This window comes from Trachemys scripta, chromosome 9 (genome assembly GCF_013100865.1).
Source record: "Trachemys scripta elegans isolate TJP31775 chromosome 9, CAS_Tse_1.0, whole genome shotgun sequence".
Classification (NCBI taxonomy): Eukaryota; Metazoa; Chordata; order Testudines; family Emydidae; genus Trachemys; species Trachemys scripta.
In genome coordinates this window covers 56,922,205-56,939,026 of record NC_048306.1, presented here as the reverse complement: position 1 = coordinate 56,939,026, position 16,822 = coordinate 56,922,205, and the positions used below count along the sequence as shown (strand labels likewise).

At 40.3% G+C, this 16,822-nt stretch overlaps 1 protein-coding gene across 4 annotated transcripts in view; it reads right to left on the bottom strand.

Moving 5' to 3' along the window:
- Positions 1 to 16,822, bottom strand: part of UGGT1 (UDP-glucose glycoprotein glucosyltransferase 1) — a 93,878-nt gene that overhangs the window by 8,733 nt on the left and 68,323 nt on the right. For all 4 annotated transcript variants that reach the window (XM_034781979.1, XM_034781977.1, XM_034781980.1 and 1 more), the window contains 8 exons: positions 14,121 to 14,206; positions 10,518 to 10,602; positions 8,400 to 8,488; positions 7,738 to 7,842; positions 6,009 to 6,093; positions 3,691 to 3,873; positions 2,366 to 2,526; positions 1,753 to 1,867 (listed from right to left, as the gene is read on the bottom strand). In XM_034781979.1, the coding sequence (XP_034637870.1) occupies positions 1,753 to 1,867; positions 2,366 to 2,526; positions 3,691 to 3,873; positions 6,009 to 6,093; positions 7,738 to 7,842; positions 8,400 to 8,488; positions 10,518 to 10,602; positions 14,121 to 14,206 (909 nt within the window). The remainder of the gene's footprint in view (positions 1 to 1,752; positions 1,868 to 2,365; positions 2,527 to 3,690; positions 3,874 to 6,008; positions 6,094 to 7,737; positions 7,843 to 8,399; positions 8,489 to 10,517; positions 10,603 to 14,120; positions 14,207 to 16,822) is intronic.

Below are 16,822 nucleotides of genomic sequence, written 5' to 3'. Positions count from 1 at the left end.
CCCTAGCTCCTGGCCAGACCCCGCACCTGAACATTTTTTTTTACAATATTTGGAAAGATCATTAAGTGGTCTGTCGAGACCCTCCGTGATTTTCAAGTGGTCTGTGGAAAAATAAGTTAGACTACAAGAACAATCAAGGTACCTCATTTTATTTTCATTTACTTGCTATTACTTATAGGAGGAGGATGAAGAAAAAAAAATGAAAAATGTGGGCAGGGGGAGATAAGAGAGAATGTTCTTTTTCTTGGCTGGGTCCCAAGAAGGAGACCCAAAACTGAAGCTGAGCACAGGGCTGGGGGGCCCCACTAACTCTAAATCCACCACTGGCTGTCACGTCACCTGGGCTGGGGATACTGTCAGGGCCAGTGTAATCACTAGGTGAACTGCCACACAGGGAACTTAGGGAAGCGGGGAGCTGATGGGAGGGCTGCCAGTCCACCCTGGTCCCAATCCCCTGCCAGCTAGCTGCAATGGGCTGCTCTTTCTGCAAGCAGTGGACAAAGCAGGCAGCTGCCAAACAACGTTATAAGGGATCATTGTGCAACTTTGAACGAGCATGTTCTCTAATTGATCAGCAACATAACGTTGTTAACAGGGACGACTTTAAGTGAGGAGTTACTGTATTGTATAAAGCTCAGATGCATAAAGTCAATGCACTAACATACACAGAGTTTAGCACATCGCACATTATAAATAAAGATGAGTATTTGAAGATACATAAAGCTTTCTTTGGCCAATAACTAGGAAAACCAAGGGCAGACTGGACTGCTCAAGAAATTGGTAATGGGTTAGAAAGACTTTCACCTCCACAACCCTAATTCCAATCTGGTCAATGCTAGTAGTACACACATTATGATCTAAAAACTTTTCATTATCTTATAAAATATTAACTGAATTGGTGGTCTTAGGACACTTCCTAAGGAAAAGATGTCCATACCAAACAAGACTCCATAACAGGTGGTATTGTCTTGTTGACTGTATCAACTGAGAAGCCAAGGAGCAAACAGACACTGAGATTTAATTGTTAGACCCAGAGATGTGTCTTAAACTTGTACTGAGAGCCACCTGCAAGGCAGTGAGGAAACTTGAATTGCGTGATTGACTGTTTGGTTTTTTTATAATGGAGGACTTCAGTGGGAAACCAAAGTTTTAAGAATCAACAGAGTCTCTGAAGAAGTAAAGCACTCAGTACAGAATGACTACAGTGTTCCTCTTGGGGACTCTTCCATAATGCCATTTCATATGAGGCGTGGTATCATTTTTTTGAAACCTTAGTAACATCTCTACCAAATATTGAAAGCTAATAGTCAATGAAAATAATGTTAACGATTAAATACAACTGACCAGAAGAAAAACGCATGTAAAGCTAAAATAGTATTCTGCCTTGAACTCACCTCACGTCTAGCTTCTATAGAACTCAGAATCCAATGTACTGTATATGCTGCAGCCTAATAGTAACACTCATTATTGCTGCTGAAAGTTGTCACTGTCTGATGAAGCCAAGTAAAGGCGTGGGATTGGTTCAAGGCTTCAGAACAACATTGGCTTAAAACTACCATGTGTTAGGCAATGAAGAAATAAAGCAAGCAAATGTCAACTCTGAATTAAGCATCAGATTACAGTGCAAACTTTAAACAGAGCTGCCTTAAGAAGAAAAGGTATATGACCTTGATAGGAATTAAAGACAAGAGAGTCTTAAGTATCTGAAAGCTACCATCTAACAGCAAAAATTAAAAATCAAAGTACACATACCTGATCAAGATTGGAAAGACTGTTAGGATCTTGACTCAGACCTTGATATTGTCCTCTTAGCCGGTCTCCAGCAGCTATCTTCCTAAACTTTTTCAGATCCACAACATATAGAGCACTAAACACAAATAACACAGTTGTTAATAACATGAAGCCTGACTGATGTATCCATTTATAAAATTCAAAAACAATATAATCTTGGACCTTCCCAGACAAAATAGGTTGTGATGGATAAATTCAAAGATTCTTCAGAAACAATATCTTAGTATTGCTGTCTCATTATCCATTTTTTCATTACCTTCAAAATTTAACCCAGATATATCTACTGGCAACTATCATCAGTTCAGTTAATCTGTAAAAGCTACAGCAAATTCTCTAGCTTAATATGTCAAGTGGAAATTCAGATGCTGCCCAAGTTTACATGATGGAGCCCAGAAAAAGAAAGCATTGAGCAAACCCTCCAAACACAGATTTCATTGCATACACAGATTTCATTGCATACACATGCACTTCAACCAAAGTTTACCAGCAACAATGGCAATGTTGTTTCACGTTTTCCACAAGTTTTTTTTTTTTATCCAAACAATCTATCTGGTAAAACTGAATTCTTCAGTACCTGATGTGATATTTTCTTCCAGCCAAGTGACTTGCCCAGTATCCTGACTTCCAGAACCTGTATCCATCCATCTCTCTACGGCTTTCACAGAATGGAGTATAGCCATATGGTGCACCTTCCAAATTGAAGTCTCTTAACTCTTTGAGGTCTGTGCGCACAATCTAGCAAAGAGAAATGGAAATGTATTTTATTTAGCATGGACACAGCCATTTCAGAAAGCTAGCATAGGGGGTTATTTTTGAGGTGTGGGTTAGGACTCCACAGCTGAAGTTGAATAAGCATTTAGAGAAAGGTTACTTATTATTGATGCATTCTATATTGTACTAGTGGACCAAGATAAAGTCCCTGCCCCAAGCAAATCAGAATAGGATAATACTCATTATCATTCTTCAAGTAACAGAGATATAAAGAATCCAAAACAGACTGTTATTAGAGTTAAAGCTATTAAAGGAGAATCTGGTATCTAGGTCATGGTACCTACAAATAACTTAACTTAGGATATGTCTACACTGCAATTAAAAACCTGTGTCTGGCCCATGCCAGCTGACTCCGGCGCAGGCTGGAGCCTGGGCTGTCAGACCCAGAGAGATGGGATGGATCTAGTATGCGGGCTCCAGCGTGAGCCCAAACATCTACACCGCAATTAAACAGCCCCTTAAGCACAAGCCCGAGTCAGCTGGCACAGGCCAGCTGCAGGTGTCGAATTGCAGTGTACACATACCCAGAGCCATCACTCTATATCTGACCTCTCAGTCCTCATCCTCAAAGGAAACCTGTACAACATTTTCAACAGATGAGTCTGGGAATTTAAAATCATAAGTTTGCTAAAAAAAACATTGACTTAAAAAAGACACTGGTTTTGTGGCTTATTACAACAATTTGTACCACACTCTGCAGCCTATTAACGCTCCATTTTCCTACAACTGCAGAGGCATTAATTGCCCACTTAGTTTTAAGTGATGCAAACTTCTTATGCTTAATCTGTTCCACCTTGTATCTAGTTTGGCCACTCTGGTTACCTTCTCCAGACATGAGAAAGCTTGTCCCTTCCACCAACAGAAGTCCAATAAAAGGTATTACTTCGCCCACCTTGTCTCTTGACAAAGGTAGGCCCTGGGGTGCTGTGATGGCTGCTTATCTTGCTGATAGAAGAGGACAGCACAAATCCTATTTGTTATATCCACATTTTCTAACTTTTGAGTGCTTTACTTTGCAACCTTCATAATGTTCTTTTAACATAGGTGTTTTTTATTTAACTCCATTTACTACATGTACGCTGACCTCGTAATTCCTGCCAATAACCCCAAAGCTATCAGGTAGCTTACCTGATCAGCATCCACAAACAGGAATTTATCAACCACCAGTGGGAACAGCACATCCAGAAAAAGGATCTTGTAACCCCAGATAATGCGCTGTTTCTCTGTTTGCTGGTGAAGCCATCGGGGCCATTTGTATTGGACAAGCTCATACTGGAAATTGTATTTCTCTGCCATGTATGGAATGAACTCCTGGGGAGGGAAAAATTATTTGTCTCTACGGCATTTCTGGGTTTGTCCCATTATAGCAAAACCAGGTAGAAAGGCAATTTTAAAAAAAGAAGAAAAGGCCCAAGACACTTTGCAGCCTTTGGGTAAAGCACAATTTTTTTTTTCTAAATAGGTTTTTTGTTCTAAGCAAATGTAAATGTAACTGCAAACAAACTGACCGCATAAAGTGGTCCCAACTTTGTGTGACAGTCACACATCAGAAATGTAACTGTCAGAATGTAGTCTTTGAAATCCATCTAAACATCTTGGGATCCCTTCAATCCCTACAGTTATGACACTGATTCAGGGGTGAAAGGTTTGACTTACAGGAAGAGATTACTTGAGTTTAATATGAAATACTGGAATAAACCTAAAAGGGAAAAAGGTAAGATAAACATCAGGAAAAGATTCCCAACAACGAGATCCATTTGGCTGTGCAAGTTTCACCAAGTGAAGTGGGAGAAGCCCCAACTCTTGAACAATTAATATAAGCCCTGAAAAAATTCTAGTAAGTGTACATTAGAGAATAATCTTGTATCAGCAGAGAACTGGGACTAGAGAACCTAAGAACTTTTCCCCTGCTATCCCCCTCTAACTCATTTGATAATTGCAATAAAGTACTTCAGGGACTGCCATATTTTAACATAAATCCAATACTCAAACAATATTATGGCACAAATTCATGCCTACTTTTTAATACCATTAAAGTCCAATAAACGATTTCGCTGACTGACTGTGGCTTTGTATTGCTCCCAAGATGTCACAATGCACCCCCTGAAAATGTGTATTAGAAAAGAAAAGGTAACCAGAAGTCTTAATGATACTAAAATAATCCTAATTTAGGGAAAAGATTCTGGTTAAACCAAGATTGTTACTTGTCCAACAAATCCATGATGTGGAGTCGGCACTGAGTGGGAAATAATCTACTGCTGGCCAAAGGTAGCACATTATTTCCCCACTGGAACAAGGAGGGACAAGAGGCAGCACAGACTGTAAGGTCACAGAATCTAGTCCTTAGTTGATTTCTCTTTGTATAAACAGACTCTTCATTTAGAATGAACTGCCAAACCAGATCAGACCCATGGCCCACCAAGGCCAGTGTTATGTGTCTGACAGTAGCCAATGTCAGATAAATCAGAGGAAAGCATAAAACCGCGTTAGTAGACAGTCATGCATTAACATGTCCAAGGAGGGTGTTTTTTCCTCGGCATTTAAGGTTGTCTGATCTCCTGAAGTATCAGGTTTGATGTGTCATATACGTATATACCCCATCTTATTCATATACATGTGTAATCCTTTTTTGAATCCTACTAAGCACTCTGTCTCTATAAATCGTTGCCACAGGTTGCCACAGGTTAATTGTGTTATGTAAAAAAGTATTTCCACACATTAGTTTTTTATTTGCTGCCTTCTGATTCCCCTTGTTCTTGGTTTAGTATGTGTGCACAACTGGCCTCCTCTATAGCCCTGTTAATTTTATAGACGTCTTTCATACCACCTATTCTCCTCTCAAAAATTAAAGGTCCTAATATTTTTAGTGTTTCTTCATATGGAACTTTTTCCATGCCTCCTATCATTAGCTTTGCCTATCTCTGGTCTTTGTCTCTTTCAGCTCTGTCCTTACCCCACGCCCCACCCCCCCCCCCCCCCCCCCAGGTCACACACAGCTTCCTCATGCAATTTAAAAAGAAGCCTCTATTTAACAGCCACACCTTTATTTATCATGAACATTGCCATGCAAACCACAGGGAAAAGCAGTTCAAACTTAATAAAAGCAAAGGAATCTAAACAAAGATATGAAGAATTCTCTTACTCCAATTTGCTACTGTGTGCAACTCCCTCCTTATATACCCCCTTACAAAGTTAACCCACTGTCAAACTGATCTTCACTTACAAAACCTTCTTAATCAGAAGACTGCAACTATACTTCTTGTGTGTCAAAATAAAGAGATATCGATAGATTATACATAGCTTTTCATGTTGATTAGTATGAGACTCATCTACCTGTTCAAAGAACAGATATGTAAAAAAATGAGGTGAGAAGATGACAAATGTAATAACCCTTAGAAAAGATTTTCACTTTTATCTGTGCCCCAGTAAAAGATTTAGTAACAAACCTTGAATGTAGGTGACAAATAGTTCTTCAAGAACCAGAATTTCACTGGAGTCGTAGTGTGTTTCAGCACAGATAACATCATTATACTGTTAAAAGCAAAAAATAACAACGTTTTTGTACATTTAATCAACAGGAAAAACTCCCCCAGTTGTAAAGGCCACTAGCGTTATCGCTAAGCCAAAGTCCGTACAGCCCAGCTCTGCAGAAAGCTCTCAGTGTAATGGTTAGATTACAGATGGCTATTTTCCTACATTATTCTAGTGAATGCAGTTTGTGCCAGATTACTGACCTTTATGCACCAAAAAGAAAATATACAGCTGCAGCCTATTAAAATCAGCTTAAATACCTAAGTACAAAATAAATTTTTTAAAATACTGAATAACTTATGCATGAATATACAAAGTGGGTCGTTCTTTAATCCAATATACAGTAAATCAAATATTAGGACAGTGATCAATTGCCCTATTATCTATTAGATAAACGGCTTAAATCTATTTTAGCTATGGGAAAGGGCTGTCCCAAGGAGCCAATCAGGGGCAGACAGGTAGCAGGCAATACAGGCCCAGTAGAGCTGGTATAAAGAGGGCTGTGAGCTAGGAGGCAGGCAGTCTCACTCCAGCCTTGGAGGGGGAAGGACCAAGCTGCTTGGGAGCAAAGGGTACCTTCAACAGAGCAATGCTGGGGAAGGGGCAGGCTAAGCTGGAGAGCCCAGGCCTGGTGACCTCCCAGGCTGAGGCCTGACAGGAAGGCCTAAGGAGGTACTGGGGCTGCAGGGAAAGGCAGCAGGTCCAACCCCCTAACCAACGATGATTGGCGTTGCAGACTACAGTTTGCCCCTGAGTAAAGGGGCTAGATGAGGACTGGCAGTGGGTCACTAAGGTGAGGTGGGCTCAGGGGAGTGGAGTTCCCTTGGTGAGGGGCAGCACCCCAAGATAAGGAGCACTGTCGTCCGGGAGGGACGTGGGGCCTACACGTCGGGGAGATAAAGGGACTGCAGAGGGGTTGGTAACAGAGAGCAAGACACCGGCCCATAGAGGGCACTCCAGAGCTGAGAGAGTTAATTCCCGGATGATCAGCAGGAGGTGCCGTGCCGGTGAGTCGGCAGATCTACTACAGTAAGAATACAAATAAAAGTTATAGAATAAATATCTTGTACTTTTAAAATCAACTTTTTATCTTTGCCTTAAGGTTTGTTCTATGAATATAGGTTTGTAGCAGTGGGAAACCTACAATGATATTGCATCTCAGTGACAACTACTAAACAAAGCTTGCCTTAACAGTTCACTTCTTGTAAACTTCATAAACAGAAACGTTTATAAATTCACTAAAATTTCCAATTGCTTTGAATCTAATGGGAGTTTTACCACTGGATTTCACTTTTTTCAGTATTACCCTTAACATTAAGTAAGACCTATGCCAAGTGAAATAGCCAGTGTTTAACAACTCTGCACCAAACTATTCATATGTAACATATCAGAGGGATAGCCGTGTTAGTCTGGATCTGTAAAAAATGACAAAGAGTCCCGTGGAACCTTATAGACTAACAGACGTATTGGAGCATAAGCTTTCGTGGGTGAATACCCACTTCATCAGACGCAAGGTAATTTATGTAACATAAATTGTCAGATTATTATTTAAAAGGAGATTTGTAGCTTCCAACTACTTTAAGTAGATAGCAATAGCAGTACATCTACCAACTGAGAAACAAAAATTACAGACTCTATACTAACCGGAGGAATCTTTCATACAGGTGTCCTGAAGCCACAGAGAATATATTAATCACGTCATCTTTATCCTGTTTCACTTCGTCATTCTTCTGCCCACCTGTAAATCCCCTAAAATCAGGAAAAATATAGTCCTCATTAGAATACTTATACCAGTTTACAATGTCATGTAGAAAACTGGGCTTTTCCCCCAGGCCAAATCTCTCACTTCCCAGTCCGGCAGGGGTCGAGTGTGCTGCAGAAACAATGTGCTCAGACTTGGGAGGGAAGGCGTGACCTGGTGTCAGCTGATTTATATTATTGATGAGCTCTGAAAAGAGTCCTGTTAATGAAACCTCTTCAGCCCTAAGGGGGCTGCCTGTGATGTGGGGCCTTTACAAAATGTACAATGATCCAGGGCACCAAGAAAGGAACACACTAACCTTTCATAGAAGGGAGAAGGAGAACATAGTTACAAAGCAATGCCCATCTTGTTCTGCACAGCTGAATAAAGTGGACTCTCAGGAATTACTGATAGCGTAGTTTTAAAAATTAAACCCTCAAACCCAGTACCATTTATAACAGGATGGCTATAGATTTTGGTATTTTATGTCCATCATTAAGATACCAGACAATATTTCAGTTTCTAGACACTTGCATGATTTTAGTGAAAAGAGAACTGTTTTTACCACTTAAGAGACTCCCAAAATCCAGACTCATTCTCACTGGTTCCATCACTTAGTAAATCTTCATTCATCATGTCTAGTTTCTTCTGAACCTGCAAATGTATAACACTGCATTAGCCAACAAATTTTATTAATAGCTGAGAAAATAGCTACATGATACTGAGCAGTCATCAGCACTCCATGTTTTTGTTTATCAATTTGAATACAGGTCTGTCGCATCTTACGCGCATTTAACATGCGCGATTTCAGCTTTACGCGGTCGGCAAAAACAAAAAACAAAAGAGAAAAATAACAATTTTAATACTGTACCTGTAGTGAGGGCGATTCCGCCCGCCATTACATTCAATGTATTTTTGACTATACGCGATTTTCACTTTACGCACTGACTGCGGAACGTAACCCCAACATAACCTGTAATGTCCATCTACACACAACTTAAGCCACATTAAGATACTTATCAGAAGGGACAATAACTCAGTTTTCACTAGTGAATTTTAACACAAAATCCAAACTAGTTCCAGAGGCCTAAAGACCTTTGACTTTAGAAGGCTAAAACTTATCAAAATGCATTTTTGTCCTCATCTTCGATGATGGAAACTGGAGGAAAAAATTAACACTACTCTCTATATTGGCCAAAAGGAGTCAGCTAAGACATTAGGAGTGCAGCACCAGAGCTAAGCAGCTTAATCACAGTAGATTTAATAGGCAAGAAGGCCACATCCAAAAACCAGTGCCAAACAGAAATGCAAAATAGAAATTCTGGGAGGAAGAGAGGAGAAGGTTGTGCTGCAACCATCACCACCAGTGGATTAATCCGGTTTCATTTTGTAGCTACACTTCCATCTGCTGTGTGCCCTCTGAGGGAGAGAGGGTATCAGATAACCACAGAGCTGATGATAGAAGGTAGATAAGCACAGGTCTTTAATAATGTATAGGATAGCCAGTGGGCAAAAACATATCCATAATGGTAGTTACACTACTGGCTGGCTGGCTATTTATTTGTTATATAATCATTACTAGGCGTGGAGGAGGAAGCATATTAAACATGATTAAGGGATATATTTTTAAGATTTTGCACTCAGTTGAGCCTGTAAAAACTGAGCACAATTGTGTTGCTAATTTGCATGCAAATTAGAGCAACCATATGTCAAATCCCTCATTCTGCACATATAATCACTAATTACATGCACGACACACTAAATATACTTAAGCCCTTTTTTATTAAGTGCTACTATAATACTGCTAGCACCACACAGATACTCTTCCAAACTTAGCACCTCATTGATAAAATTCTCTTCCAATTTACATTCACATGATTGCTTCCTTTTCAATTTTATAATTCAACTCACTTTTCTTATATAATTGATATTGTGCTCTTGTATATTAATATTATTCTACTGTGTGCTGGAAGTGAACAGTGTTTTATAAATAATTAAACCATTTATTATTACAATTTATAACCCAGGAGATAGGATAAATGGACCCCATGAATGAGATTGCGCCCCCAATGTACTCTTGGCATAAGACTTGAGAGGGACCTTCATACCAACAATACAAACATCAAATAGATAATATGTTCCAAGAGAGAGGCTATAGACTGGCTGTCTGGAGACCTGGATTTTAATCTAAACTCTGCCATTGACCTGCCCCTCAATTTACACAATCACTTCACCTCTCTGTTTGTGCCTCTGTTTCCCCTCTGTAAAACTGGGATAATGATACTTATACTTCTTTGTACAGTGCTTTAAGGTCTACAGATGAAATGCATTGTTACAGACCAGATTCACAGCCCATTGAAATCAATGGGGGGAGTCCTATTTACTTCAGTGAGTTTCTCCCATTGATTTCAATAGGCTTTGGATCAGGCCGTATAAGATCTACATATTGTTATAAATAGCTTAGTAACAGTACAGTGCCAGCCCTTTCCCCAAAAAGTGCATGCATAATCTAAGTATCTTGAGGCTTCTGCTTTATTTTGCACACACTGCCTCTGGTGTAAGTTTATAGGAGGGATGATTAGTTCTTAAAAAAACAACAACCTTGTTCACTGCCATTGTCCAAGCCCTCAAACCAACCACCCTACTTCAAGAGGAGCTCTTGCAGTATAGTTTTCAAACTCACCTTCACTTTAATAATTTTGCTCTTGAAGTTGTTGAGAACAACAGTAACTTCACTGGCGTCAGGTGGAGAATCTGTACCATCATGGCTAAAAATAATTTAAAAAAAAATTAGTTTTGTAACCATCATCACAGAACAAGGGCCATTGTGTTTCCTATTTCTTCTTCATGAGCACTTTTCATAAAGATCTTCTTCATAACAGCCTTGTTCCCTCCCTGACTAAACCTTAACACCATAAAACATACAAACCTATCCAATAAATACAAAAGTGAACATACTCATACAAGATGGCTTCCTAGACCACGGGATGCTATTCGAGGAAGGACTGCTAGGCAGAGATGGCGTTCACCTTTCGAGGAGAGGAAAGACCCTATTCGGACACAGACTGGCTAACCTAGTGAGGAGGGCTTTAAACTAGGTTCGACGGGGACAGGTGAGCAAAGCCCACAGGTAAGTGGGGAACATGGAGACCGGGGAGATGGGTCGGAAACGAGAGGGAGTGTGGGCTATATTGGCAGAGAGAAAGGAGAGTCAGGACAAAACTGGGAGGAAAGATCAAACCAGTATCTTAGATGCCTATATACAAATGCGAGAAGTATGGGGAATAAGCAGGAAGAACTGGAAGTGCTAATAAATAAATACAACTATGACATTGTTGGCATCACTGAAACTTGGTGGGATAATACACATGATTGGAATGTTGGTGTGGATGGGTACAGCTTGCTCAGGAAGGATAGACAGGGGAAAAAGGGAGGAGGTGTTGCCTTATATATTAAAAATGTACACACTTGGACTGAGGTAGAGATGGACATAGGAGACGGAAGTGTCGAGAGTCTCTGGGTTAGGCTTAAAGGGGCAAAAAACAAGGGAGATGTCATGCTAGGAGTCTACTACAGGCCACCTAACCAGGTGGAAGAGGTGGATGAGGCTTTTTTCAAGCAACTAACAAAATCATCCAAAGCCCAAGATTTGGTGGTGATGGGGGACTTCAACTATCCGGATATATGTTGGGAAAATAACACAGCGGGGCACAGACTATCCAACAAATTCTTGGACTGCATTGGAGACAACTTTTTATTTCAGAAGGTTGAAAAAGCTACTAGGGGGGAAGCTGTTCTAGACTTGATTTTAACAAATAGGGAGGAACTCGTTGAGAATGTGAAAGTAGAAGGCAGCCTGGGTGAAAGTGATCATGAAATCATAGAGTTTGCAATTCTAAGGAAGGGTAGAAGGGAGAACAGCAAAATAGAGACAATGGATTTCAGGAAGGCAGATTTTGGGAAGCTCAGAGAGCTGATGGGTAAGGTCCCATGGGAATCAAGACTGAGGGGAAAAACAACTGAGGAGAGTTGGCAGTTTTTCAAAGGGACGCTATTAAGGGCCCAAAAGCAAGCTATTCCGCTGGTTAGGAAAGATAGAAAATGTGGCAAAAGACCACCTTGGCTTAACCACGAGATCTTGCACGATCTAAAAAATAAAAAGGAGTCATATAAAAAATGGAAACTAGGACAGATTACAAAGGATGAATATAGGCAAACAACACAGGAATGCAGGGGCAAGATTAGAAAGGCAAAGGCACAAAATGAGCTCAAACTAGCTATGGGAATAAAAGGAAACAAGAAGACTTTTTATCAATACATTAGAAGCAAGAGGAAGACCAAAGACAGGGTAGGCCCACTGCTTAGTGAAGAGGGAGAAACAGTAACAGGAAACTTGGAAATGGCAGAGATGCTTAATGACTTCTTTGTTTCGGTCTTCACCGAGAAGTCTGAAGGAATGCCTAACATAGTGAATGCTAATGGGAAGGGGGTAGGTTTAGCGGATAAAATAAAAAAAGAACAAGTTAAAAATCACTTAGAAAAGTTAGATGCCTGCAAGTCACCCGGGCCTGATGAAATGCATCCTAGAATACTCAAGGAGCTAATAGAGGAGGTATCTGAGCCTCTAGCTATTATCTTTGGAAAGTCATGGGAGACGGGAGAGATTCCAGAAGACTGGAAAAGGGCAAATATAGTGCCCATCTATAAAAAGGGAAATAAAAACAACCCAGGTAACTACAGACCAGTTAGTTTAACTTCTGTGCCAGGGAAGATAATGGAGCAAGTAATTAAGGAAATCATCTGCAAACACTTGGAAGGTGGTAAGGTGATAGGGAACAGCCAGCATGGATTTGTGAAGAACAAATCATGTCAAACCAATCTGATAGCTTTCTTTGATAGGATAACGAGCCTTGTGGATAAGGGTGAAGCGGTGGATGTGGTATACCTAGACTTTAGTAAGGCATTTGATACGGTCTCGCATGATATTCTTATCGATAAACTAGGCAAATACAAATTAGATGGGGCTACTATAAGGTGGGTGCATAACTGGCTCGATAACCGTACTCAGAGAGTTGTTATTAATGGTTCCCAATCCTGCTGGAAAGGCGTAACGAGTGGGGTTCCGCAGGGGTCTGTTTTGGGACCGGCTCTGTTCAATATCTTCATCAACGACTTAGATATTGGCATAGAAAGTACGCTTATTAAGTTTGCGGATGATACCAAACTGGGAGGGATTGCAACTACTTTGGAGGACAGGGTCATAATTCAAAATGATCTGGACAAATTGGAGAAATGGGCTGAGGTAAACAGGATGAAGTTTAACAAAGACAAATGCAAAGTGCTCCACTTAGGAAGGAAAAATCAATTTCACACATACAGAATGGGAAAAGACTGTCTAGGAAGGAGTACGGCAGAAAGGGATCTAGGGGTTATAGTGGACCACAAGCTAAATATGAGTCAACAGTGTGATGCTGTTGCAAAAAAAGCAAACATGATTCTGGGATGCATTAACAGGTGTGTTGTGAGCAAGACACGAGAAGTCATTCTTCCGCTCTACTCTGCTCTGGTTAGGCCTCAGCTGGAGTATTGTGTCCAGTTCTGGGCGCCGCATTTTAAAAAAGATGTGGAGAAATTGGAAAGGGTCCAAAGAAGAGCAACAAGAATGATTAAAGGTCTTGAGAACATGACCTATGAAGGAAGGCTGAAAGAACTGGGTTTGTTTAGTTTGGAAAAGAGAAGACTGAGAGGGGACATGATAGCAGTTTTCAGGTATCTAATAGGGTGTCATAAGGAGGAGGGAGAGAACTTGTTCACCTTAGCCTCTAAGGATAGAACCAGAAACAATGGGTTTAAACTGCAGCAAGGGAGGTCTAGGTTGGACATTAGGAAAAAGTTCCTAACTGTCAGGGTGGTTAAACACTGGAACAAATTGCGTAGGGAGGTTGTGGAATCTCCGTCTCTGGAGATATTTAAGAGTAGGTTAGATAAATGTCTATCAGGGATGGTCTAGACAGTATTTGGTCCTGCCATGCGGGCAGGGGACTGGACTCGATGACCTCTCGAGGTCCCTTCCAGTCCTATAATCTATGAATCTATGAATCACAAAGGGGATTTATTTGATTTAATTTCATGGAATGAAATGCGTGTCTGGCAGGGCATTCAATTTTCATTTAACAATTAGTTGCTATTTGTAAAGGAACTGTTAGATCTATAGATACCAATATTATGTGTGTCCAGTTCAAAATGTTCACAAGAACAAAAACAAAAAGATATCATATAGCCTCACCTGTAGATTCTATAGATGTCCTCAGACCTCCCCTTTCTGAGTCTCAAAACCCAAGCCCCAGGATTGGCTTTTAATTGGAAGTAGCCCTGTAAAGGAAAAAAGTGACACGCTGTTTTAGCTGAAAACAGAAATTTCTTTTGCTATTGTTTCCTAGCAGTATACAGTTTGACCATTTTTCCTTATCAGCCATTTTAGATTTGTATATATTTGCTCATAAATCAACGGATTAAAAGGTCTTTAATCTTCAAAACCCAGATACGAACAGGAAAGGTTCTACCACTTCCAATGAAATTTCCCATTTCAAAGTAAGGAATACCCATGGAACAGGTTGTTTGTTAGTCTCTAAGGTGCCACAAGTAATTTGTTAGTCTCTAAGGTGCCACAAGTACTCCTGTTCTTCTTTTTGCGGATACAGACTAACACGGCTGCTACTCTGAAACCATGGAACAGGTAGAATCTTTCAAACAGATGGAGTTTTTTCAAGTAGTTGCTGTCAGAGCAGAAACCAAACACAGACTTTCAGCCTGTTTTTCTGAAAAGATGACCCAGAATGTCTAACTTGTGGGCTTCCCTCAATGGGAGGAAAAAAAAAAAAAAAAATCTTTCAAGCCACCACCAGCTAACCACTGTAATGATCCATAAAAGATCCAGCTTCAGTACACGTTTGATTCATTCTGATGCTACACTGATTGGGACTTCAACTAATGTTCTTTGGAGCAGAGTCACTGCTAAAGCAGGAAGATTTAACATCCTACACTTGGTGTAACACACCACTCTGGTACAACTTTAAAAAAATTACTATGCAGAACACATACACAAAAGTATATTATTGCAACATCAAGTTTTAGATTTTAATTGCAGAAGAATCAGAAAATTCATTGTTAAGGTGACAAAATCTGATGAGGGTCTAAATATTTGTGCTGATGCACCATATAGGCTCATGTTCTTTCATTCTGCCACCAAATGTGTAATTATGATTGCACAGTCAAAGAGATGCACCTGCAAGTATTTGGAGAAAAAGCACAACAATCCAAGTTTCTGAAGTTAAGGAAAATGATGCAGTGTGCAAGCTTAGCAGGCTATTTCCAAATCTCTTCAGATTCAGTTGTTCAGAGACCAAACTTATAAGAAGGAAAAGACAGTAAAGTGAAATAAGTCTATACCCATTAAAAAACAAACAAATGTAGCATGTAGTTTTCCCCACAACGTGGCTAATTAACAACCGTTTTACAAAAATCTGAGCCATTCTCCACCTGTGGGCATGCACAGTCCAATACCCACTGCTCATTTTACAGCAAAATTATGGAAGTTGTCAGCTAAAGAGGTGGGAATTGTGCAATACAGAAAAATCAACTGTGAAAATCTCGCTCCTTATTAGTTCTTCCATCAGGCCTATATTCACCTTAGTAGACACTGAGGCTATTTCTACACTACCACATATGTCGATATAACTTATGTCACTCAGGGGTGTGAATAAGCCATCCCTGTGAACAACATAAGTTACACCAACCTAAGTGCCAGTGTGGACAGCGCTGTCGGTGGGAGAGCTTCTGACAACACAACCGCCGCTCGTTGGGGATGGATTAATTAAGCCAACAGGAGAGCTATCACCCGTCCCTTTAGAGCGGCTACACTAGAGAGCTTGCAGCTGCACCATTGTAAGCTCTCTAGTCTAGTCATAGCCTCAGGTAATTACAGAAAAGACTTACAGTCTGGGAGCATGTGTAATGCCTTGGGCAAGTTAATGATGGGAAGCAAAGGGAATGTCAGCTGATTTGTTTAAAAAAAATAATCCTAATTTCAACGTGTCATCCTCTGTGGTGTGGTAGCAGGGGAACTCGCTGCCCCTCAGCTCCCAGCTTCAGGTCCTCCAGTTGATAAAAATTTGGTAATACAATGTCATCGGAAATGGGTCAAGTTGGGTATCATTTGGGTATCATATCAAGTTGGGTTTGTTTCTCCCACAGACACATGGTACCAAACATGACAAACCTAGAACAATTATGTAGATATGTATTTGAGAAAAAAAAATTAAATCAATTTTTTAAAATAATATTTTAACACAGCAATGTCAAACATTCAGCCCTCACAAATTTAAATTGTGGCCCTCAACTGACAGTACTGTTTTGTCACTTAATGCTCAAAACATGTTACCCGATTCCTTTTTTTAATGTTACAGATTACTATAAATGGAAGGAGTGTGGCAAAAAACAATTCAGTGGTATTGAGTATCGGCTTTGTTTATTATGCCAAACGAATTGTGATGAGGCACTGGTTAAGATGTCAGCATCCAGCCAGAAGGTACTGGAATCCATGTCCAAACGGGATGTACACCTCTACCTTGATATAACGCTGTCCTCGGGAGCCAAAAAAATCTTACCGCTTTATAGGTAAAACCGCGTTATATCGAACTTGCTTTGATCCGCCAGAGTGCGCAGCCGCACCCCCCCAGAGCAATGCTTTACCACGTTATATAAGAATTTGTGTTATATCGGGTCGCGTTATATCGGGATAGAGGTGTATATAGCTACATAACATAATTAAGTACAATCCCGCAGTAATCCTTCTTGGGCCAGTTGCACTGGACTCTATGGGCAGAATTAGAATTACAGAATATCAGGGTTGGACGGAACCTCAGGAGGTCATCTAGTCCAACCCCCTGCTCAAAGCAGGACCAATCCCCAACTAAATCATCTCAGCCA